We start from the raw sequence: 27,444 nt of genomic DNA, 5'->3' as shown, positions 1-27,444 counted from the left end.
CATGTATGTTTTGTGAAATTTGCTGTTCAAGTAAACGAACAACGTTTTGCTGTTCAAGTAAACTAAACTTAAATTATTGTTTGGAATTAGCAAATACATAGGAGCATAATGGAAACGTCTGCCTTTTACTACAAGACAAGTATCATTCTTCAGATTTGCACGTTCACAATAAATTTTTTATACACTACTGATTTAAGGAAAATTCAACATTTCTTTACAAATAAACCGCCAAAAAAACAGTACTTTAAACTTTAAAGGCAGATTATATTTCTCACTACCGTATAGCCAAAATGTAATCAATCAAATACACGTGGTTTGATTATTCATTTTATTCTAGTTTCTTATAAGAAAGTGAAATCGTGCAGTGAAAATAAAATATTGGGACCCCATCGTTGCCCTTCATACGCACTATAGAGTAAAGAAAAATAAATACATTACATGTGTTATTCATATTTATTTATTATTTATTTGACCAATTAGAACTTTCCCTCTATTAGGCATCTTTAAACTAGTTATTTAGGTTGTTATAAATTTATAATGGAATTCCACCAAGAATTGTCAATAAATAACATAAATTGAGTTAAGGTCGGTGTTTATTTCTCAATCTTAAACCGGCCCAAAATCCATTCGATGGGCCCATAATAAATTGAGTCTTCTTTATTTTAAGGGGGATTTGGGTTTTGGCTGTAGGGATCAAATCAAATTTGGCCAGCAAGTAGAAAGTGACGACTTTAATTTCCATTAAAGCGAATCGAGAACCTGTAAAATAATTACCGCCATTAAAGAGTATTTATATAATATTGTTTCTAATTTTATCATTTCCCATCTTGTACGCGTAAATTTACGTGCATGTATGAATTTCATTCATGTTTGAATTTAATTAGCAATATATCAACATTATCAAGTCTTTTTTCAAAAATCTAAAATTTTGTTCCAAAAACGGAAGTATGAAGCCCATGTCAAATCTCAAATATGTTATATGCAACAAATACTGGGAACAGAAATCCAAAATGACATAAACAGACTACAACGACAGCAAAATAAAATATAGACGCAAGAATATGACCTCCTTTATTTAACACCAACTAAAGAACTCTCAAAAAAACTAAACAATCAAATGTAAATGAACTTTTTCAAATAGAATCTTTAAAATTTATTAATAAGTTAGCCACTGATATCATTGTAGACAAAGACCTAAAACTTGAAAAAAAATGTAGTAAACAAAGACATAATACAAGAATATATAAACAATATCACATACGGTATTTTAAAACAAGACAAGGACAATCTAGAGACTTATAAATCAGGGGCTGAAATTGTACAATAAATTACCAGAGAAAACTAAACAAAAGACTCGGACAAAGATTTCAAAAGGTGTAAGCAATATAATTATCAACAACAGAGTGTGAATAAAAAACTATGTATTATTTTTGTAAAATGAATGTGCGTAAGTATAATTCGTAATATAAATTATATTATGACGTACGGTCTGCGTAATAGGATAGAGGTTGCACTGAGACCACCTTTAAACCGACAGTAGCTACACAGAAATATTATGTACGATATTCAATAAAAACATTCCGATATCTAAGTGACTTGCTTTTTAAAGAATTCAAAGTCCTTAAAGTTTATCGGTACATATTGAGAACTGTAATGGTAGTACACTAAAATAGAGACGAATACCCAACTGTCAACCACAATTAAAACACGAGATCCTCTATTAAGGATCAGATATTAATAGATGGGGTTAACCCTGCGTTGGCAAAATGGCATCTCTATTACGTCAATTGTGGAAAAGTGATAGTGATGTTAAGCCGAAGTGTTGACCTCGCTCTTTCATGACATTGATCGTGAAGAGTTCCAAAAGTTGATTTGATGATAACTGATAAAAATAAATTAAAATATTAAACTGTAAATTTAACTATACTATTTTGCAATTTGTTATTCTTTGCCTTTTTTTTTTAGTTTCTTTTAAAAATATGTTTTTATTTAAATAATTTAATATTAAAATATAATTGCTTGGCTTAGAACGGGGTGTAAAGTGTATACCCTTGTAAGCCAGGCAAAGTTTCATACAAAAACTGTAAAAACAATCAAATGTATTAAAAACAAACTTTGTTTAGAGAAATGAAATTTTACTACTGTTGTAGAATTAAGAAATATTTGAATATAAAAGATTATAGTTAAAAGCACCTACTGACGGTGTGCATAAATAAAATTCAAAAGGACTGTATGTATTGTTTTTTTTGTATTTAAATAAATTATGTACGTAATATTTTTAAAAAGCATGGAATGCAGTTTGAAGTTAAAAAGCAAGAAAAAACTAATAAAAAAATAGTTAATGAATATTTTAATTTGTACAATGTCATTTGATTCGGGATTAACGTTAAATTTTTCTTTTATTTTTAAACAGAAAAAAAAATATTATTTCCAAAAATATTTACAGAATAATCTTTGAATTAAAGCCCTTCTAAATTTTTAACAAACCACTACATTTGCATATATAATAATTTCATTTGAAAAGATTACATTTTTTTAACATTCTATTGTATATTCAAAATTATAACAATTTTATATATTTTCTCCATTAGCTGCAATTTGAGCATATGTCTCACTCTTGTATATAACTCACTATTCTTTATAATGTTACATATTTTAGGTATACGGTGTTTTTTGCCATATTTGTTACAATATCTAGAAACAGCTGGCCTTTCCATACCAGTCAGCCTGCGTTGCTATTTTGGACGGTCATGCGACTGTAAAAAACGCTTTTGTAGCGCAGATATACGTACTAAATATGCGCTATACAAGCGTTTTCCACGGTCGCGAGAGCGTTAAGAATAGCAGCCCAGGTGTTGTAATCATTTATCAATGTGTTTTCATAGTTTAAGTTTGACGCATGCTGACAAATTAAGTTTTGCTAAAGTAGAGCTGATAATTTATTTACAGATTTATGCATTAATTATATTGAAATATCGTGTCTCTGAAAACAAAAACATAACAATATTTATAGAACTACAATATTTGAGTTTGTCCAAATTTTTGTAGACAAAAGACTGGATTTTACCCCCTCGGGAGTCATTAAGATTAACAAATTACAACAGGGATGGAGAATACCTTAAAGAAGGAAATATGGAAGTCTGGGCGATAGTGGGTGATAGTGGGCGATAGGGCTTATGACCTGTCATTGGCTGGTTTAAGTGGCTACTTTACACACTGTGTAACATTCACCATTTTCCTTATGTTTGAACATACATATTTTATTATTTTATTGTTACCTTTATTGTTGTGAAGAGATTCATCTGACTGAATTATTTCACATACTAGGCAACGCCTAAAAACAGTTTTCCAATTTTTAAACTTCTTCTTGGACCCGTTTGTTTTATTATAATATTTGGGTTTGTCCAAATGATTGTTGTCAAAAAGGTTTCAGCTGCTTTGCTGCGTTGCTTTTCAGCAACAAATAGAAGAATTGAAGAAATAAGGATGTTGAAACATAGGCAAAATGGTGAATGTTACACGGTGTGTAAAGCGGCCATTTAAATCAGATAATGACAGATCATAAGCCCTGTAAATGCCTGGACTCGCATATTTCTTTTTTTCATGTATTCTTCATCCCTGTTGTAATTTATACAATAGATATTATTGCCTAATTTGTAGATAACATGGGAGTACACATTAGGCAATAATAGATTTTTATTTTTGTAGATTTTATAAATTTATTATAGATTCCATAGAAAGTTACCTATGCAATTTCGAGGCCCAAATCCAAATGGCATATAGGTCATTGGGTCTATTCTCTTTTTGTTTTCGTCCGAAAATCTCTCCGGGTAAAACTTATCCGGATTTTCATAATACTTGGGGTCGTGATGAATAGCATGTGCTGGTATTATAATACCGTCTCCTTTTTTAATCTAAAATCAAACAAATGTCAACTATAGGTTTTATTCATTTTGTTAATCAGCATCATCATTTCCCCAACCGCACCTTCTTTTGCATAGGGCACTACATTGGAACTCCAATTTATTTTATTTATTTTTGTACAGTTTATTACACATTTTTTTGATACATAACCAACTTTTTGATAAGTCCTAACTGCATGAGACCAAAAGTTCTGTGTTTAGTTGGGACAAACAATAAGTTAACACAGACATATATCACTTAAAATAATATATAGAATCAGAAACACAATAATAATTTAAAAATCAACATATGGCTCATCGATATTTTTTATATATTTTTATAAGTTATTTAACACATATTTTTTAAACTTCTGTTTGAATATGATCAACATGATGTTGAATTGCAACGTATCTAGATAGTTTTTGTAAAATTGAAGATAGGGTGATCAGGAACATTAAAGGCCACCTTAACTCACCCTTCTCCATTTAAGAAGTCTTGTGTTCTGTTTTTTTGAACATTTTTTGAACTTCTAATAAATTAACAATCAACCACTCTTTTTTTAAATACTATTTGTTAATAAAAGATTTGCATTATTTAGAATTTACTGCTTTATGAGTCTATCACTGTCAGTGCATCTCTGCCATTGAAATATTGTAGTGTAAAACTAAAATGTATGTCCACTCTGCCAGTGATGGTATTCTGGATCTTTTCTACCCCCTTGAGAGTGATTAATTTGAAGTTTTTTTTTGTTTTGTTCATATAATGGCTACAGTAATGATTAAACCTCAAATGGTGTATAAAACTGCTTCAAAAACGGAAACAAAACTAATACAGTTTGGTCAATTCAATCTGATTAAGTATTTTATGTATTGCTTAAAGTCGCAATAATGTTCTCAATAAAAATCATCATGTTTGATTTCACCTGTTTATATTTTTTGGCGTTTTATCATCAGTGTGGGCATTTATAAAGCAAAAATTAATCGCATAAAAATGTCCCCAAATTAACCACTCCTTAGGCCTAGGGGATAGAGAAGATTCATAATTGCACCCCAGAAATCGAATCCAGGACCAGGAAAATGGTAAGCAGACACTTTGCTTCGCAAAGAGGCGGACTTATCTTCACTTTTTTTCCGTTTTACGGATTTTTATCTGAGTGTAGCCGTCGCGTTGAAATCGCTCATCCAGGATTCTGGTTCATTTGTATACCCAGAACTGTGTTTTAATGCGCCCGGACACATAATAAAATAAATATTCATTTTTTTATAATAAATAAATTTCTAAAATATAGTCAAAAATTTAAAGAAATAATAGAACATGATATTCGTATCTGTGTTTTCAGCGACAATTTTTACATTTATACGATATTCATTAGATAGATTTAACATATTCGATCATAAATTATAATATTTCTAACCTTACCGTGATAAATTTAGACGAGTATTTATTGGGCGGAGGTAGAACATAGTCTTTAACACATTTTCTGTCTAATCTCACTGCTTGGGGCCAAAGCCTAAGAGTTTCTATAAAAAATATATTTATTGAGGCAATGTGAACAGTTCAAATGTAATCAACAATGTTTCGGGTATGTTTAAATGTTTGTAGACATGCTGGATTTAGATTTTTAAAAATGCAACAGAGAAGAAAATTTTTTTTAGGATGGAAACATGGATTTCCCTCTCGCACTAACGCAGCAACAAATTTAGATCTAAATAACTTCTAAGGGAAGCAATCCAGTCTGTCTACAATCATTTGGACATACTCAAAAAATTGCTGATTATACTAACTAGTATAAGACCAAGTATAAAAATTAAAAATTTGTTTTCAGGCGTTGCCTTAGAGGTGAAATAGTTCTGCCAGATTAATCTCACCCACATGACACAAAAGTAAACAGATAGAGGGGTTGAAGTAATGTGGATGTTTAAACAAAGGCAGCATGGTGAATGTTACACAGTGAGTAAAATGGCCCTTTAAAACAGCCAATGACAGGTCATTGTAATGATTAGACTTCATTATTCCCTTCTGAAAAATGTTTTTCTCACCGTTGCAACAAACTTTAATTAAATGTATTTTTTTTTAAATGTTACTTAATATTTCTATGTAATTATTATTTGCACAAACATATGAAACCAACATGCTTATATGACACCTGCAATTAGGAGCAAACGCCAACGTAAGCTGATTTAAATAAAAAAACTAAAATCTTGTGATCTCTTAATAAGGTGACTTTTACTATGAAACGTCGTATACTAGGCTGTATTGAAAGGATATTTGATGAAACAAACTTAAGACTGACATATTTTCGTAATATTTACTATCCTTCGAAGCTTTAATTATTTGCATGCAATGATTTAAATTTAATATATTTTTAAAAGTCATTATGAAAACATAATTTAGTAAAATGGTAATGGTGAAGGTTATAGTGAGACTTGTATTTTGATGTAATTAGTGTCCTGGCAAAGAGACGGGTACGTCTCAAAACCGGTAGACAAAGAAAAGTAGGTAAATGGTCATATACAAATCTTTAGTAACATTTACTGAAATGTTTGAACACAAAGTTAATGCTTTAAACATTAATAGTTTACATTCATTCAATCATTAAACATACATTTCATTAAATATACATTCCAAAAAAAATTTTAGGTCTTAACATAAGCTGTGTCTGTTTTTTTCCAAATTTAAAAATGAACACCAAAAGTACAACAAAATGGTATTCATAATATTGTATTCTCCAAATCGGCAAAAAAAGGGATATCCAATTAAACACTTAAGCCATTTAAAAACTGTATGACTGAACGTCAACAATGTGTAAAAATTGGTAACCACACAAGTTCACTCGTCAAATCACTTATGGTGTACCTCAAGTTAGTGTGTAGGGACCAATATTATTTCTAACGTATGTTAACGATCTATGCAGAGCTTACAGACAAAAGGAAATATTTTTAAGTTTGTAGATGATACTGTTTTAATAACAGAACATCCGGGCTTCAGAAAAATCAAATTTTTATTTTTTGTGAACTCGCCGTGAATTGAACCCGGATGTTTTTTTTTCGTGAGAAAAACTGGACGAATACATACAAGATATTTGAAAATAGACTTGCATTTGTTCAAAGGTTATTCATCATCCAGAAGAAGAATTTCCTCATCTACAAGATAATGTGTTTGCTTCTACGTTATCGATATTTTTTTATTTTATTACAAGCCTCCAAAATAGAGTGTCAAGTAGATGATTTTCGATACCTCATTTTGTTCCCGTTCAATCTAGGGAATAGTTTTTTTTAGTTTTTTTCTTATTCCTTTCATTTAAAAAAAAACTGTCATAATTTATGTAAAAACCCAGGGATATATAATGCGGATACTCTTCCAATGGATATATAATACCAACGCTTATATTGATTGTTGTTTAGTTTTACCAGAAACTACCATGTCCATATATTTCATGGAGTGAATATCCGTGTAGGTTGCTTTCCCATTTTTCTTCTCCAACAACTCATCGACTTCCTTCTGTAATATCCTTTGTACACCTGGGTTGGCGATCAGCTCATACGCCAAGAAAGATTGAACTGCAGAAGATGTATCTAATCCAGCTAGCACAAAAACCAAAGCTTGGGCCACTAAGGTATCGTCCGACCAATCTATAAAAATTAAACAGTGTATTTTGTATAAAAATAATAAATTTCATTGTGAAAATAATTAAACCCGTTAGTTTTTAGATTTAAGAAACGGTCTGGTTCCGGAACCAGGCGTCATATTGATTTTAATTGATTGATTTTGCACAAAACAAATACTTCCGTAATTATATTATCGATAAGTAATTACCAGAACTACGTAATTTCAAAATCAGCGTTTTCGAATTACCCACTATAAATGCTGATTTAAAAGTTAAATGGTTGTAGTTATTATTATCAGTTGTATATTACTTACGATTTAAATTATCTCTTCAGTGATTTAAATCAACCAAAAATGCTTTTGGAGTATCAGAAAGACTATCATTAAGAGTGAAAAGAGCAATACTTAAAATGTAATGGCTTTTTGTCCATATGACGAATTTGTTTTACTACATTTTTTTTAAACTAGTTACGCGGGATCACCGACGCTTTAAAAAAATAAAATGTTATTTTCACTCAAGCCTCTTAGCCTGTTGTGGTGCAAAAAAACATCCGAAAATAACACGAATAATGTGCAATACATAGTAAAATATTACCAAAATTTTTGATTAAGTAAGCATCACGACACACTCTGCAGCAATAGGCAGAGAGGCTAGAGCATAGAACCAATCAACTGTAGCTCAACATAATATGCGCGCATCTTTCATAGGCATATTTATGCATCACGAAAGCATGCCAATATTCAAATTTTCGACATACTCACTCACAAGAATCTCTGAGACATAATCGTGCCGTATCTTTCTCGATCTTTCTGAGCTTTTGCATCTATCGATATTCGCATTGTTAAGAGGATTTGCGGTGCTGGTAATTTTGATGAACAGGTATTTGAACATTGTTTTTTGTCGTTCTCATGCAAATGCCTCCCCAATACTGATCAAAAATAACAACGCACGTCAGACTGGCGATGCCTAACTAAAATCGACGTTTCGTTGTCCCGCTTTTTACATCCCAAAACTAAACGGTTTGGTTGTTTTTTTAAGAAACCGAATCAGAATGAAATTTACTGTGTCGGTATCCTTTTGCGTTTTCCAAAAATAGTAATCATATTTGTAAACTGTACATCCGAAGATGGCAGATAAAACTAAACGCTTTTAAGGTTTTTTTGGGTGGTCCTATTTATCATTGTAAATAATGTATCAAAAAATAAAATGATTGGGACACGCCGATGGTAAATACATATTATGTATAGTGTGAATAATAACTGATTTAGTGCCATTAATCATGAAGAAAATTGGGGAATACGTTTAAGTGAAGAAAACTCAGACCAAAAAAGCATGATCCTAATATTTAAGCTGTTTTTTCACCATACATTTGCTTCATAGCATGAATACATACGCACATACCTTTACATTACTTTTTTCTCAGTTCTGTTTATTACGTATACTTTCACTACCATAAAAAAAATCATCATCATCTAACCCTTATCGGCACCTGATGATCCATAGAACATTTACATTAAGTTCATCGAGATTTTGTATTACTGGAAGGTAAGGTCATCAATCTTACGGTTCAGGTACTAATTCAGGGACCGTTAAATTTGCATTAAGAGGATCCTGAAGTCCACTATTTAGAGCCGATTATAGAGTCCCGGGGAACTCCCGGGGAACCCGAAGAATGTTTTCAAAAATATTCCCTAGGAATGAAAACTCTATGCAGATAAATAAGTGGATGAATTGACAGAGGCCAACACGTTATCTTCACCCGTCAGGATCCCTTCAATGTCTTATTAAAAAATAAAGTGTGCAAAAAATTTACAAATAATTTTCAAAAATAAACCTATAAAATAATAATGACTCAAGGCCACAGTAACAAAGGACACAGTAAAAACATGTTTTGATAAATAAAACAAATGCATTGAAAAAAAAACAAATCAGCATAACATACCGTACTGTTAAAAAAAATACAAAAACATCAATACATAAACAGAAATTAAACATATTTCAGATTTACAAATAAACAAGATGAAGGTGCGTATTTTTACAAATTACAACAAACAATAACAAAAAATGATTATTTAGAGTGAGAGAACGGCCTTGAATTAAGAAGGACTCCCTATGCGAATAGAGGCAGAGAATCCGAAGACCACTTCCGCAAAGCAAGAATACAAGATAACATGTGCATTCCAGTTGAGAAGGGAAAGTAAAATTTTGCAGGGTTAAAGCATCTTTTAAACAAATTATTTCCTTTGGACCCTCTATTCTTCATTCGCCCGGATACAGACAATTATTAAGTAAAAACTTCTAACTTTTTATGGAACTTGAGCTGTCTTTTCCCCAGGTAGATTCCTTTACCGTAGAAAACCCTGTATCTTGTTCTTCATCATCACTATCCGTGAAGTTCAATTTTCCTTTCTTGGCTTCAATCAGCAACTGTATCATATCTGGTCTAAATATATTATCTTTCTCTCTAGTGTCGATACAAGATAATACAATTGATTTAAAGAACTTTCTTGTGTCTTCATTTATCACTGGTAGTTTAATCAGCTGAAAATCAATGAGTATTTTGAAATCAATATCTAGGTGCAAAGAGATTTAAATATTGCTCCACAAGCTTTCATTCTTTATTTGGACAATTAATAGCTACAATTACTAAATATAAATAGCAAGAAAAAACGAAATCACAAGTTTTCATAAGCAATTAAAATGTAGTAATGAAGAAATTCAGTTTTTTTTTCATTTGTTAGTATACTACCAAAGTCAATTAAAAAAAAAATATTTTAATGCATCGGCGCTATGATTTTTTTAAGTTTTGTATTTTTGAAATTACTCCGCGTCTGACGTCACAAGTTCTAGACGATGAGTTCTGATGATTGGTGATTTGGCTTCCTGTAAACCGTAAATCTATCACAATTCTCTATCAAAAGCTGATTCGGAAGAACTTATGACGTAGTTCAAAACAGCTTATTTTTGTAAAAATTATTTTATTTTAACAAATTACTATGGGGATGGAGAATACTTTGAAGAAGGGAATATGGAAGTCTAGACAGGGCTTATGAACTATTATTGGTTGGTTTAAGTGGCCACTTTACACTTTTATTTGTTCTTACATCTTCCAGTATCTTCGCCGTACAATTAAATGCCCTAATTTTTACCGCATCGAGAAAATATTTTTTTATATTTAATTTCCCAGGGCAGTATAGAAATACAATGGAGAACCATTGTATTAAAATTTTGCCTTAAACTACATGAAACAAGAGAAGCGTGAAGAACAGGGTTATTCCTAAAAACTTTAGGGGGAACGTTAATAGAAAGCTTGGATAGTAATTCAGGGCAGTCAATTGAACAAGGTGCAATTTTCAATAAATAAATTTTGTCAGCTATTTCGCGACGTTCACGTTCTGACGCGAGATATATGTTTTTTACATTTACATTTACATATTGATCTGATTTAAAATCATGTTTCAACCAAAAACACACGTACTTGGCAATATTATTTTTTTATTTTCAATGCGTGATATCTGCACAATGTACATAGAATTCCATATTCCGTACGACTTTTGCTCTGAAACATCTCTCATTTATCGCACCGAGTGTGTTCAATATTTTGGAAGAGCGTATTAAGCTCTCAGGGACAAAAATTATTTTCAAGAAAGGAGTTAAGGACTGGATTTTCCTTAGTGGGAGGGATTTCAGTAGGAATCTTCTTGATGATTTTCCGAATGCTTAAGTTTACTGTGTACCATATTGACGTGCCATATATATTTATTATTTTTATTTTTTGTAATTATTTTTTGTTTCTTATCCTATATTTGTACTGATATACTCATGTATCTGTGTCATATAATTGCTCGTCCCATCTCAACACAGGAGTTGGGACTTATGGTCTCAAATAATGTACAATAAACTTATATATGGAAATAAATATCTGTGATGTAAATTCTAAATTGCTTCGCAGAAACGTACAGCAAAAGATTTTAAGTATCATCCATAGTAAATGAGGCTTACCAAATATTGTATTTTTTTATATAATTTACTATATTTACCTTGGCAATTTGACGGAAGGAGGAAATAAAATATACTCGTAACATTTCAATCGAGTTGAAATTGACCAAGTTTAATCCATGTCTGTAAAAATCATTATTTCTTTCTCTTAATGAATCTACTTTTATACCAAATGCACAAGTAGCTATGACGTCATTAGCGTATCTTGAAAATAAGTCTTTAAGTTCGATTTCAATAACTGCATTTTCTGAAATAATATAAATGAAATGGTTGAATTTATTGTATATTTGTGGCCACCAAATAGTTCAATTAGCCACTCAACAAAGCGGCTAGACTGTTTATCAAATGCCAGCATTCAACTGAATTACTAGGCCGTTCGTTGAATAAATTAAGATAGCTCAAGACGGTTCAACGAGTTGGCTCAAATGACCGAACTAAAAGCTAGGATAGGTAAGTTAGGATTGGTTAAGTTAAGTTTAATAATTAAAACAATATTTTTATATTTTTTTTCCTAACCTATTCGGTAAAGTTTAGAATGAATTATTAAGTTAAGTTCAGTTCAGGACTAACTGTGTAGTTAAGGATAAAGGTAAGTATGATAACTATTTTTCATTACTACTAAACGTAACCCAACCTATCTTAAACTAACCTAACTTCACATGACAAAATAAACTAAAAAATAAATCAAATTATTATTATAATTGTTTATAAATTAAAGATGCTGAGTTTCTCTTTCGTTAATCGTTCATTCAATGAATAGCATAGGTATTCAGTTGAATTCCGTCATTTGATAAACAGCTGATTTAACTGTTTAGCGGCGACATATATATCATCATCGTTCCTTTTCTACACCTTATGGTGCCCTATGGCACTACATTGTTACACCAACTGTAAAGTATCTTGATTATTGTTGTGACATAAAGGTAAGATAATTAGTATTACGCTTCCGGTGCCAATCCAGGGACTTTTCTGTTGGGGTTATCTTCCCTTAGCTGGTTGGTTTTGGTTTTGAGGAGCCAAAAACTCGCCTTTCTTCCTCTCGTTATCTGATGTGATCACACCGTTATGAGTGTGATCCGATTGCCCAGAGTTTGCGACGTGGACGCTAACGAGTTAGACTAGTCAGTAGTGTTGCAGGTGGAATGCAACTAGGCGTTCGCATCATTTAAAAGAATCACATCCTCAAGCAAGATGTGACTCACTGCGCCCCTTCTGACAGTTTAAACCCCTGTTCACTGAACCAAAAAAGATGGAAGCAGCTTGCTTAAATTATTATCTGTGAAAGCTCCTGCAGCAGAAGACTACCAGGAAGGCCGCCAAAAAGATGGAAAGACAGCTGGATCGCTGGTCATCGTCCCAGGACAGCCCACCGTCACAAACTGGTAAGACGACTTAGACCAAGAGGAAGAAGAAAGAAATAATTAATTAAATAAATAAAAACGTTAGTTTTTTTAAAATTTGGCCAAAGTTCCCCCATAATGTATGTACACGTTGACATGTACAATATTACAAAACCATGAAGGCTAAATTACGTACTTAAATATTAAAATTTTACTTCCCTGATTTTTTTTTTTCGAACTCGAGACCTCTTGCATGGTAGGCAAATGCGCTGAGCATTAGATAATGAACGGACAGTTTTTATATATACATGAGTGATATTTTTCTTGAAGGAAAAATGTCGTTTACCAGTTAAACCCTAATGTTAATATTAATACAAGATCAATATCATTGACCCCGGTGATAGATAATATTACTATTTTACGAGTAGGTGTAGAAATATCGTAATATTTTACTGCAGTAGTAATACGAGTAATATTGCATTTCAGAATGAGTTAGACTAGATTGAACTGGATTTTACGAATCTTTTTTTGGACATAATTACAATTCAAACATTATTTTTAGAGCAAAACTAGAGAAAAACCTTAAAAATGGACGAAAAAAATCGTTTTTATACACATCTACGCAAATTTTGTACCGTAGTAATTTTTCAAATCATTATCACTCACAAATCTTAATTTTAATTTGTAGGTTGTAGGTATATAATATAAAGATTATTTTTATTTTTTATATTTAAATTTAAATTTTTGATATTTGGCATTGTGGCTGGATGTTTAAGAAATGCTGTATGGAAAAAACAAACATATGCCGAAGGAGAGCAAAATACGGATTTTTAAAACCTGCATTAGACCTATCATGACATACGGCATTGACACAAGGGCCGACATCACTATAACAAAAAGCCTCGTAAGAACGAGTGAAATGAAAACTCTCCGACCCTCTGCGGAATCGACAATCCGAGACAGAGTTAGAAACTCCGAAATATGAGGGATCCGCGACGTCGAATATGTTGTGCGATGGAGAAGATCAAGAAAACGTTTCAGGAGAGAGTAGATTCAGAGAGTGGTGAATATAGTGGCAGGTGCAATACCAGCTGGCAGCAGACCAAAGGCCAAAAAAGGCCAAAAAAGATGGCGGGACAGTTGGACGTCCGCATCCTAGGAGCAGGCTCCGAGCAGTAACAGGACGCAGTCCTAGAGAAAATAGACGAAGAAGAAGATTTTCTTTGTTTTATTTTTAATGTAATAGTGTACAATAAAACTCCAAGTATCTGGATTGATTAGTGCCTAACCTTATCCGGATATGCAGAAATCTGGATAATTGGACTAACCATTAAATTACAGCAATGTTTTGAAAGGAAGCGCAAAAAAATACTCTAATATCACTTTTATATTGCTTTTGAAATAATACAGCGAATTACTGAAACATGTCCCGCAAAGTTGAAGAAACTCGTTTATGAGCATCGAGGCAACCTTTATTTGTTTATTTCCTGATAACAATTTAGATATTTGGTGATCCGTATGACTTGAGTTCTACTGTATTTTGTTTTTGTAATGTTTATTGTTAAAAGAAAAAAACCCATGCAAAGAACTTATGATGTACGGAATTTAAACGCAGATTTTGAAACTTTTCTTTTCAAACCTGCCTCGCCAGTTACTGAAATAATCAAATATCAATAATCACGGAAATTGTATATCTCTAAACTATTTTAATTGAAAATTTTAATAATACCTTTATCGGGGAATTTATTTATATCTTGTTGGTAGAAATCAGCCAATAGCTCCGCACACTCAGTAACAAAGTTGAACATTCCTTTCATTTTGGAGCTAGTAAAAGCTGGACTCAAAGTAGGTCTCATCTCTCGCCATTTCTTTTCTGGAATAGCAAACACAAGATTGTCTTATTAAAATGAAAGTCATACTTAATTAGTCAAATATCAACTCATAGTGATTAAAAATAAACCCATACCCGGTGCGTTAGGCAAGCGTCATAGATATTACACGATCAGGGAGAAAAATTTGGAATTAAAATATTGTATTGGGTGTTAATGTCAAGTGAATCTGAATATATGATAAGAGTTACACGTCATTCAAAATAAAAATTTCTGTTTTACAAGATATTTTTATATTGTATTTTATATTATTTAATTTTATTTAATTTTATTTAATTTTATTTAATTTTATTTAATTTTATTTTATTTTATTTTATTTTATTTTATTTTATTTTATTTTATTTTATTTTATTTTATTTTATTTTATTTTATTTATTTTATTTTATTTTATTTTATTTTATTTTATTTTATTTTATTTTATTTTATTTTATTTTATTTTATTTTATTTTATTTTATTTTATTTTATTTATTTATTTTATTTTATTTTATTTTATTTTATTTTATTTTATTTTATTTTATTTTATTTTATTTTATTTTATTTTATTTTATTTTATTTTATTTTATTTTATTTTATTTTATTTTATTGTATTTTATTTTATTTTATTTTATTTTGTTTTATTCCATTTTATTTCGGAAAACTAACAGTTAATATTATTTTATTTTATTGATGATTACAAGCCTTCAAAATTAAACATTTTCGACACCTCTTTTTGTCCATGTTCAATCGAGGGAGCAAAGCTGCCAATGCTGCTCGCGACATTCGCGTAGTCTACGGTGAAGCTACTATAAATTATTGACTTATTTGTTTTTATTAATATAGTTGTGTCCATTTTTCTCAAAACAAAGAGAACAAGAAGACGACACAATAAAAAAAAAATACGAAACATTAGTCAATAGTGTATTTCTCCTAGATTTTACAAAAAATATATTGACATTTAATAGTAAAGAGATCTCATTACAAGTAATAAAATACTAGACATAATTTGTGGTATTGGCACTAAATCATTGATAGACAAACTATAATATGAATTTGATTGAATTTTGAGTACCGCGATTAATGGAGATTGAGATGCGGGTGTTTAGTGCTAACCAATCCCAAAATAAGTTACAAATAATACGTCTACGATGGCAAGTCAGGAGTCCAATCAGGGTTAAAATTGAAAACATAGAAACACTCAGCTGTAACAATTATTTATTTAGTTGGCGTTTATTTTGTAGAACTCTATATCGTAATTGTTGTATTCAAATCCAAACATTCGTTTGAAAATGCCCTTACAAAGCGAAACAACTATCCAGTTTCATGTTAAAAAAATAAGTTAATGAAATTAGTAAACTGAAATCAGTCTTTGATTTAAAGATTAGAATGATACCACTTATAATGGTTTAATATATTAAAGTTTTTCTTACCTCCAAGTTGAAACAAATTTTGACCAAAGAGCGGATCTGTGTCCCAATTCAGGAAAACCAAATGCTCAGAGAAATATTCAAAGTCTTTAATTGTTATTTTCTTTATTAATTCTAAGTCTTTGATAACTATCAGAGGACTACGAAAATTCTTTAGTCCAAAATATCTGTAAAAAGTTGCAATTTGATTATGTAAACATGATTTACAAATCACTTTTTAAAGACCCAATCACGTTGGTGAGTTATGACACAAAACACTCAAAACATACCTCTCCCATCATGTTACTTTTTTGTCACTGGTATCAAATTGATCAGCTCATCTGGAAATATTTACAATAAACGCGAAATTATTCAATCCAATAATTGTAATCTATTTGGGAATGATACTCGAAGCCCCGTAGCGAGTGAGTGAGAAAAGCTTCTTAGTCATTATCCTAAAAACGAGCTATATCTACTAGGTACAGTACCTTATTTAAATATGCATTTAAATTAATTGACGGCATTAGCATAAATGATCAAATAATAAATAATATCAGATACGTGGATACGCGGATGATACAGTCCTTATAGCAGATAGTATGGAAAGTTTACAGCTATTGTTGGATAAAGTATACAAGACTAGTTTGAAAAAAGGGCTAGAAATAAATATTTCCTACACCAAATGTATGGTTATTCGGAAAAAGCCACAAACTTTCCGAGTGGCTATAAAAAATGAATCTCAGGTTATTGAGCAAATCCATCAATATAAATACTCAGTATGCTGGCTGAATGATTAATAGGGTCACTCACAAGAGATCACAGTCAGAATAGAGAGGGCGCGAAACAGCTGATCGCGCCACTTGCCCGTTAGCAGATGCACGCTCGAAGTTGCTGGTTCGCGGGATGTGTTATCCTTTATTTACTTTGCCAACTGAACCCTAAATATAATTAATGCAATTCTTACCTTCCACTGGGGTTCTGGTATCTTATTGTTTGTAACTTGTCTTGCGGCAGTCAGGATCAAATTAGAACGTGGGGTCATGAAGGAGAGGCACTTGAGATGGTTTCTTGATTATAATTATTTCACGATACAGTGGATAACTAGTTCGCGATCGCGGTGAGAAGAAGAAAAGATATCTAAACTCATGAATCCTTACAGTTCTATTATTTTAACAATTGTACTTTTGTTAAATGCATTTGTGTAATTTTAAATATTGAACATGTTGGGCCGGAGACAAAAATATGGTACCTACTCACAGTAAGAAACGCAACATTTTACCAGGGCCCAGTATGCAGCAAATAAATACAACAAAGTAAATGTGGCGGAACCAGCTGCTTTTTCAGGATGCAAGACCTCTTTTGCACTAAAAACTTCAATGTTAACCTTCCGAATACGCATTGTACGATGTTTTGACTCGATACTTTTTTTAACGCGTCAAAACTTGGACACTCACCCAAACCACTTCAAAAAAGATCGAAACCTTTGAAATGTGGTGTTACAGAAGGACATTAATAATATCCTGGGTGGACAGAGTTCTAAACAATGACGTTTTCTGACGGACGCAAAAAGATAAAGAGGTACTGAAGACAATAAAGGAAAGAAAACTTGAGTACTCTGGCATGTGATGAGAAACAAAAAATATATTCTACAGGGAAGGATTGAAGGAAGACGCAGTGCAGATAGAAGGCGTATCTCTTAGCTAAAGAACTTGCTTGGCTAGTTTCATTGCAGCACTCAGTTCATGTTCAAAGCAGCTGCCAACAATGTTATAATTGCAGCAATATTTTTCAACCTCCATCGAGGAGAGAAAACATAAGAAGAAGAGTACTTAGCTATTAGGTACAGGATTAAAATTCACTCCTAATGTATACTGTATACCTGAAGTTTTTTCTAGTTATTGTATTGGTAATATTTTGAAAAGTCTTCTGTACTTACTTTTCATCTGGAAACATATCGTAGAAATGTTGAATTATGTCTTTATAATGTTTTCGCCCTATAAGACAGTCCGTGAGATTTCCCGCGAACGGGATAATACCACAAGGGGGACTTTTTATTCCTCTCCGCTTAAAATAACCATCTTCCCACTTGTCGAACAGTAACACAAGACTTACAAATCCCGACCAGAATTAGAGATACGTCCAAAATGTCCAGGGACAACATCTGCATTCAGAAAACAGCACTTAGAAGTTTAATGATATAAAATATGATTTTAGGTAAGCATCATCAAATAAGACTTCATCGATGATAAGGGATTAAATAAGATCTTAAACAAAGCATTCTTCAAATATGGACCAATTAGTTTATCATCCAAAACTGTAATTAAGATATTTTACTGCATAGTATTGATGATTTTGTATTGATACTAATTTAAAATCATACCTCTTGGTAAAATTTGTCTTTAAATGATTTGTTTTGCCTTATGAAAAAGGTAAAGAGGAAATATTATTTCACCTAAAACTCTGAACCCGGTAATGTTTTGTTACATTGTTGTAAAAAAACGTGAAAATTTAAATTAGCTGACCCTCTGTTCGTCCGCCTGTTACGTTGAAACTACCACATTTGGCTACCATGCATGAGGTCCCAGGTTTAATCCACGAAAAGTCTGGCTTGAAATTTGTATTCAAAGACTTGATACGATGACCAGAAACGACCCGCGCTAGTGAATTTCTCAACAATTCATTAAAAAATATATATTATTGTCGATTATTTATTGACGCGCTGCATTTGGTGAACCCTTAACAATTGGGTTTAAAAAGGAAAATATGATGTTTAGTTACTTAATTATGATGTTATATTTTTTTAATTAATCTTAATTGAAACATTACATTTTGAGCTTATGCTCGTTTATATTGGTTTTAAACAAATGAAAAATATTAATGAATACCGTGCAATTTTAAAAATCTAAAGGAGGTTTAAGATATTATGATTTCCAAATTAAATGAGTATGAAGAAATGCGTTATTTTACCTTTAATGGATGTTTGTATTATAAAGCTTCTCGTACTGTCTTTATTCACTGATGATATGACAAAATATTGATAAAACGTAGTGATTATATATTCATTTTAGTAACTCGCTAATTGCATGTTTATTCGTATCTAAGTCAGTGACGTTCAAATTAAAATGCTAATTAAAATTGTACTTTATTACAAAAATAACTGTAAAATGTGTGAACTTGCGTTCAACAACTCAATTCGACAAATGTTGAGTGTGTGTTTTTAGAAAATTTAATCTACTGGAATTGGGTTGCGGTCCCGCAACTATTGTCGCAGACTCACGGATCAGAGGTCCATGATTTGAACCTCACTCTTCCCCAAGTAGATTCCAATTTTCTAATAGTGAGTTATTTGAAACTCTTTGAAAATGCCCCCACAATTAAAATATTTGTGTAAATCATTAGAACACGAATACTTTTTTTTAAAAATACAAATCAGTTATATTTATTTATGCTTTATTAAGTTAGTTCATAACATCTTAAGAACTAATATGAACTTTTTATAACGTTGCAATTTTTTTATCAAAATTTTCCAATAAAATATTTTTCAAATTAATTTTTAAATATTTCGATCTTTTCTATCTCCTTCATTTCTTCAGGTTACTCACTGTACAGCTTCAATCCCGTGTACAATGAGTTTTGAGATTCTGTTTTTCTCCTCATTGGTAATCTATCTTTTTTTATCTCTTGTTTCATATTTATGGTATTGTTAGTTAAATTTTATCATTGTTTTTATTTTATGCATCCCTTTAAATATTTAATGTATAAAAATTGCTACATTATATTTTATTTGCTGCTTTACTGCGAGCAAGCCAGTTCCTTTATGAATTCTTTCTACATTAGAATAGATATTTGTTTGAGAAAAATCCTCATCGTCTTATTTTGAAGAATTTGTATATTTTCAATTTCTTCTTCATTACATAAAAAAAGAATAGAAGAACAGTAATTTATGTGTGGACGTATGATTGTTTTATACATAAGAGCATATATTGTTGATTATTTAAAAGTTTATTATTTACTCAAAATATTGTTGATTTGGTACTCAAAATGTTGTTGCCTATTGAAATTGTTATTGATTATTCAAAACATTTTTGATTACTCAAAATATGGTTATGTACTGAAAACAGTGTTAAATCGTTTAATTATTATTGTTAAAGACTAAAAATATTATGGAAGTCTAAAAATATTATTGATTATTAAAAACATTATTGATTACTCAAAATATTGACGATTATCTACTTAAAATATTACTGATTACTAAAAATATTATTGATCACTAAAAATATTAGTGATTAATAAAAATATTATTGATTACTAATAATATTATTGATTACTCAAAAGATTATTGATTACTTAAAGATTATACAAAATATTATCAATTACAAAAAATTGGTGATTGAGTTCTTCCAATATTCTTAAAATCGCATATTTTACAGAACCTCATTGTACAGTTTTAATCCATTATAAATAAGGCATTTTTAATAAATACGATTTTTAATTTATTGATGTTTTGCAAAACTCTCGACCTCAGTTCTTGAACCACGCACATGTTATCAATATGAATGTTTATGACAGTTTTGTAAATATATTATTTAAGTTCAAACGATTATTTACTTGATAGATTGTGTTTTTCTGCTGACATTTATTGGTGTATATCTTTATTATAATAATAAAAATACATATAAAATTTTATTCTACTTTTATTTATAATTTGTACCAGTGACCGGGTTTCGTTGTGACCGACATCGTCAGACTGGTGAGAGACTAAACAAATGTTATATACAAGTGCAAGCAGGGGTTACTTTATTAATTTAAATAACATTATTATTAAAATAAACTTAAGTATTTAATTTTTAAAAATATGTTTAAATACTTTGACTTTTAACTTTAACTTTAATAACTTAAAGTCGTACAATTATTTTTCCTTAATACTAAAAATATTTATGTAATACAAACATTTGTTTAGTCTCTCACCAGTCTAATGATGTCGGTCACGACGAAACCCGGTCACTGGCAAAAACTATAAAACAATGTTATGAGTATGTAGAAATGCTTGCAGACTGGCTGGATTATCTCCCTAGGAAGTTGTGCATATTTAAATTTGTTGCAACGGAGAGGGAAAACATTTTTGAAAAGGGAACATGGGAGTCTAGGCATTTACAGGGCTTATGACCTGTTTAATGTTTGTTTTCCTTCTCTGTTGCAACAAATTTACAACTATATAGTATTTTTATTGTTAAAATATTAACTTGGTTGGCAAAAATGAATTTATCAGATAATAAAATTATCAATGCAAAAAAAAGATATTGTTATTTAAATAAACTTGCCTTTTCCGCCTAGACTATGCCATATTTTATAACTAACTAACTAACTAACCATCACGCCATTTCCCCAGAGGGGTAGGCAGAGAGGATAGAACGCCACACCACTCTGTCCTGGCACACTTCCTTTGCTTCCTTCACATTCATACATCTTCTCATGCACGCACGTCGATTATTCCGACTTTTCACATGACCACTTTCAAGAATTTGTTGTACTTGATCATGCCATGTCTTTCTCGGCCTTCCTCAACTTCTACAACCAGACACATTTGCATCATAAATCTTTTTAGCCGTTCTTTCATCATTCATTCGCTCCACATGACCGAACCATCGCAAAAGACCTTTCTTAATTTTGTCGATAATGCTTAACTCAGCCTTGCATTCTGCTCTAATTTCGACATTAGGGCACCTATCATACATTGTTTTTCCGCACATTCGCCTGAGGGATCGCATTTCAACAGCATTCAGTCTACTTTCGTCCCTTTTTTTCCAACTCCATGCTTCGCTTCCATACATTAGGGTTGGTACCAGAACTCCATTATGAACTGCTAATTTAGCCTCTTGCGATAGACACTTATTTGCTACGACAGACTTTAAGGCACCATTAACTCTGTTACCGGCACTAACCCTCCTTTCAATATCCTTGTCCATATTTCCATCTCTAGTAAACATACTACCCAGATATACAAATTCTTCGACCTGTTTCAAACTATCTCCATTTACTACAATCTTACATTCAGTCATAGTTACATTTCTTTCAAAGACCATGACGTTCGACTTTTGCACATTCATTAGCAAATCACTCTCCTTGCACACTTCGTAAACCTTTGTAACCAAGGATTGCAGTTCCTCTTCGCTGTCAGCTAGGAGGACTGCGTCATCGGCGTACAGAAGGCAACTGACAGTAAGATTACTCATTTTCGCTCCCACATCCATACTTTTCAATTCTCTCATACATTTATCCATGTATATGTTGAATAACCACGGTGACATTACACATCCCTGTTTGACTCCTTTAGGGATGTCAAACCAGGAAGTTAATGACCCATTTACCCTTACACACGCTACACTATCTTTGTACAAGGAAGCAATAGCGCGGACAAGGTTGTCACTCACTCCATACTCCGATAGAACCATCCATAATTTTTTCCTATCAACTCGATCAAATGCTTTTTGCAAATCAACAAAAGCGCAAAAAAGCTTCTGGTTTTTCGCCACAAACTTTTCTGTCATATTGCGTAATGCAAATATTTGATCCATACATCCTCTACCATTCATAAATCCACTCTGTACATCCCATACTTTCTCCTTGGTCACGTTTCTTACTCTTTCTATCAGTATTCTTCCATACATTTTGCCGACAACGCTCAGAAGACTGATAGCTCTGTAATTCCCACACTCCACCTTAGAACCCTTTCCCTTGTATAACGGCATAACAACTGCCCTCCTCCAATCAGGTGGAGTCCTTTCCTCCTTGAGACACAAGTTAAAAAGTTTATGTAGCCATGTGAGAATTAATTTAATTTAATATTTTATATCTTTTGTTAATTATACATTTTGTAAATTTCAGTAGATTTTAAGACTGTTTAGATTAATCCAATCTATTAGGGCTTACTTAAGCCTTCAAACATGACTAAAAAAAATAAAAAAATATTGTAACCTATATTTTGAAAATGCGTCCAAAAACATGTTGAAAGTTTAAAGATAAACCTAGTATAAATTTACGCCTGGGCATAGAAGTTACGTCTGGGCATAGTGGCACATAGTATTCCAGTAACGAACGGTGAGTTTTCTATTGGTAAGCTACAAAAAATGTTCATAAATTTGTACCTGCATATTAATGGCGATTTTTGCTGTAGTTTTATGAACATCGTGTGTCTATTTCAACTATTGAAAACAGACGACTATTACCAATAATTTATCAAATAAAATCAAACAGCAATTATCATTGACTTCTCGATATCAGGTATATATATTCTACACAAAGTACAAAAAGTTAATATAAAATATATTAACAAAATGACATTGAGTATACAAATTTCTATTTTTAGTGAAATGTCAAATGCCATATATCAACTGCAGCATATCAAAGGAAAATAGTCCAAAGGATATAATATTTTCGAAATAGAGAATCTTCAAAAAATATTCTTATAATCTGCAAGCTTGTTTTAGTACAAAAATACTGCAAATGAGTTAAGATGTAAAATAAAGAATAGATTTTTTTATAAAATTAGCTTAAATAATCGGCTAGTTACTTCATACACTGAGAACTTTTTGGTGCTGGGTGTGCTTTATAAATATTTATATTTTTGGAGGAATATATAAGCGATGGCGGTGATTAATAATAAATAAAAATATTATTTTTGTCTCCCATAAATATAGTTACCATAAAAAAATATTATATACAGTAAACTACAATGATAACTCCGCATAATCGCTTATATAAACGATTCGCCCCTGCGGTATTCCCATACTTATTCTGCCACTGTTCCTAGTCGTAACTTTACATCAGGTATCTTTGTAAGTCGTTATTTCATTGAAATGACCAAAGCTGGTTACAAAAAAAATATTCTTAAACAACGCATTTTGTTTTGTTTTTTTTTAAAAACGCATCAGTAAATTATTTATATTTGAACTTTTTTAACTTAACGTTTTACGTTTCGCAATATATTTTATCTTTTAAGATCATAAATTTGTTTATAACGAATCGTACAAAAACGCTAAATTACAAAATATCACGTGTGAGAATCATATATTTTATACTGTAGATAGCGGGTTCCATGTGTGTGTAGCTTGCAAGACACGTGTAAAGAACACACACACACACATCACACGTGGCCGCGTAGCGTGCAGACAGTTACAGGTATAAGAAAGAATATTTACATATTAACCTCTAAGGCACTGTCATTCTAAAATTACATCACCACTGCATTAATGCCACAGCTTAACTTAAGAAACACCCCGTTTTGACCTAGCTAAGACGCTTCTTTATCTCTAAGAGAGTTCGTTTCCTGGTAGTAAAATAATTTATTTTTTTAGCTTAGATGTTCTGTAATCAAGCAAAATAAAACACTTAATTTATATCATCCAATCGTTAGATTATTTTTGATAAATAAAAGTTGTATTTTAGTATTCATGGTTTTAAAAAATAATTCTATTTTGAAGCCATTTTCCGTTAGTCGTAAATAAATTAGCAAAATTGTAATACATTGTGGTAGATCGGGATTCGAACTTAGGATGTCTGATCTGTGAATTCGTGACACTACCACTAGATGCTATTATTATACTTAGTATAACAAACAAAAATAATAAAACTTTACTTTCACCTTACTCAAATTCCCCTCTACCACAACTTGATTCCCATTTTTAAGAGTGAGCTATTTTCATCATCATCATTCCCTTTTCGAACCAAATGGTGCATAGGGAACTGCGTCGGTACATCAATCGCAGCGTATCTGGATTATTTTTGTTTCATGAAAGTAGGATGATCAGTCTTACGCTTCAAGTACCAGTCCAGGGACTATGAAATATTCCAGTGTGAAAACACTCTGTTAAATAAATATTTCGTAACAAACATGTCGGGAATTGAACCCGAGACCTCTTGCATGGTAGACAAATGCGCTGACCATTACACTACGAGGCCGACTGGTAGCAGAACGTGGTTCTACAACAGTGGAACGTACAACTCGTTGAAAATAGCCCCCATTTTTTTTTTTTTTAATGGTTAAATTATAAGAACACTTTTTTTTTTTTCTTTTTTCATGGAAACCCAACATTACTTATTCTTCTTTTGCACATCCGCTCCTAAGAATTAGAGCATGTGGGCATCATCAGACGTCTCCAGGAGACCATATCCCCAGCAGGCACTCTTGCCTCTTTCCACGTCAACCGTGCGTCTCTTAGTTCTTTTGTAGCCGAAAAACTCTCCAAACCTACGAAGAAGACGTGAGCCCGCGGGTTTGATAAGGACACAATATTTTTTTTAACATTAAAGATTTTTCAACTAACCCTGACCTTTACCATTTTTCAACTTACAACTGACCCTAAGTCGTGCGAAGAAATGACTACCATACGTAGTGTTAGTAGTATAAATTTGTGATTACTTTTAAAAAATAATTATAATAAACTAACCAAGGTGGGACATTAGGATACTGCCTTGCGTTTTGATTGCGTGGCTAGTAATCTACTGTGCATACGTGGAAATCTTCATGACTCGTGGGTATAGAATTATTACAGACACCGGTCGTCATACACGAAACTACCCCTACTCCCCGTCTCCCTACAGCACCTCTCAACACCCGCCACCCTTGACAGGACCCACCCTCCCCGACTTCACAATCTCGAATCAACTTATTCTGGGGTTGATTAAAAATATTACGTGCGTGATAACAAACAGGTATTGAAATTGTGGATGGCTCCACTTTTTACTGGGGAATTTTTAACATTGATATGGTGTGAGATATTTTTATTTCAGTTTTGATTCAAACCTATTTATATTCAAATGTAAAGAAAATATTTTCTTTTGACATCCTACATTATGGTGATAAGCGTGTACGGCGTGCACCTACCTTTAATCTAAAATACTTTTGGATAAGTGTGACCGATTTTACCTTTAGATTAAATGTAAAGGGATCAATTCTTCCAGTGAGAAATTGTATTAGAGAAAATCATAGCTATCTTTGAAAATTATAGTACCATATCGTTTTCCACCCGCGTTCCATTACTTGGGCAGTTGGGAAAACCTTTAAAGTACGTGTGCCTACCAAAGAACGGTAAGCTGTCACCAATTAATCTTAGTATAGTAACAAATCTGGCACGAGTATTGTTATCTACCTGATATTATAATTCCGTCTGTAATGAGACAGGTTGTGATTCTACAGTAGTGTCGCAGAATTTGAGCCCCGCTCTACCACAACTTGTTTTCTATTTTCTAAGATGTCGTCTATACTCCAATGACGGGTTATTAAGTATCTTAAGCTGAACGTAAACAGTGATTTGAAAATTAGCTATACAGGGTGTTTTTTAAGCCCTGTCACATCCGAAACCACGATGATCAGTATGGGCAAGAAGACATATTAGCATATTTAAAACAATATTTAGAACGCAGATTTTTTTTTAAATAAAATATTTAAAAAAACAAATGGTTGCTTACTTCTGCAGGGGAGAAGCGAGGAGGGCGTGGCCATGTTGTTGACGGTGTATCAGACTCCCCCATCCCCTCTCCTCGCTTCTCCTTTGCAGAAGTAAACAACCATTTGTTTTTTTCTATATTTTATTTTTAAGTTTTTAGTCGTTCTAAAAAAATATTTCAATGTGCCAATATGTTTTCTTGCTCATACTGATCATCGTGGTTTCGGATGTGACAGAGTTTAAAAAACACCTTGTATATCTACCTACTTTCATTAGATTTATGTGTAAAATAATATTGTACGTATCAATCAATAGAAATGTTACTATCGATAAAATATTTTTTTACCGAGATTTAGGATTAAAAAATGGACCAAGTCTTTACCTCGCTTACAAATTGCAGCATAATACGACTTCATCTTAATTTGAAATTAATTAGTATGGCGAAAAACTTTTTTTTTTCAGACAACGCGACAAGACGATCAGCGATCTATAAAAAATGTTGAGATTGTTTTACCCTACCTATTGACAGATAATTGAGATGAATAAAATTTTGCATTATTGATTTTATTTTTAAGAACTCGCTGTTAGGCACTATTTACATTGTAAGGCGTACATAAATATTTAAAAAAACATTTCGCTTGAGAAATCAAAGTCATTACTTTAGTCTAAAAATTATGGACTAACGCTAACCGGTTTCATCTCTTTCGCGACATCTTCGAGACTGATATCTTTACTATAAAATTAAATGTGTTTTTACAAAAACAATAAGAATTGAGAACTTAAAATTATATAAAAGGAAGTAATTAAAGAAATAAGAGATAGAAATTAAAAATTCATTTTAAGGAACACTTGAAAAAAAAACAACAGCATTTATAATA

General features: G+C 31.7%; 1 protein-coding gene across 4 annotated transcripts; it reads right to left on the bottom strand.

The window, feature by feature from the left end:
- Window positions 1-439: 439 nt before the first annotated feature.
- On the bottom strand, window positions 440-19,206 carry LOC148272975 (cytochrome P450 9e2-like). 4 transcript variants are annotated; one of them, XM_088239319.1, is made up of 11 exons: window positions 19,089-19,206; window positions 17,086-18,282; window positions 16,412-16,462; window positions 16,146-16,309; window positions 14,579-14,722; window positions 11,551-11,756; window positions 9,814-10,051; window positions 7,314-7,535; window positions 5,323-5,423; window positions 3,746-3,914; window positions 440-759 (listed from the first exon to the last, which is right to left on the bottom strand). In XM_088239319.1, the coding sequence occupies exons 5-11, from the start codon at window positions 14,703-14,705 to the stop codon at window positions 581-583; spliced, it is 1,242 nt and encodes a 413-aa protein (XP_088095445.1). In that variant the 5' UTR covers window positions 14,706-14,722; window positions 16,146-16,309; window positions 16,412-16,462; window positions 17,086-18,282; window positions 19,089-19,206; the 3' UTR covers window positions 440-580. The 4 variants fall into 4 exon arrangements, 3 of the variants coding, with proteins under 3 accessions (XP_088095445.1, XP_088095444.1, XP_088095443.1); XR_015824717.1 differs by lacking the exon at window positions 16,412-16,462 and having other exon boundaries at window positions 5,318-5,423; window positions 18,058-18,282; XM_088239318.1 differs by having other exon boundaries at window positions 16,412-18,282.
- Between the last annotated feature and the right edge of the window lie 8,238 nt (window positions 19,207-27,444).

The sequence above is a fragment of the Micrasema longulum genome, unplaced genomic scaffold (genome assembly GCF_059751315.1).
Source record: "Micrasema longulum isolate JH-2025_06_02 unplaced genomic scaffold, ASM5975131v1 h1tg002132l, whole genome shotgun sequence".
NCBI classification, from domain to species: domain Eukaryota; kingdom Metazoa; phylum Arthropoda; class Insecta; order Trichoptera; family Brachycentridae; genus Micrasema; species Micrasema longulum.
Note: the sequence above shows the minus strand (reverse complement) of the source record. Positions and strands in the feature narration are given on the sequence as shown.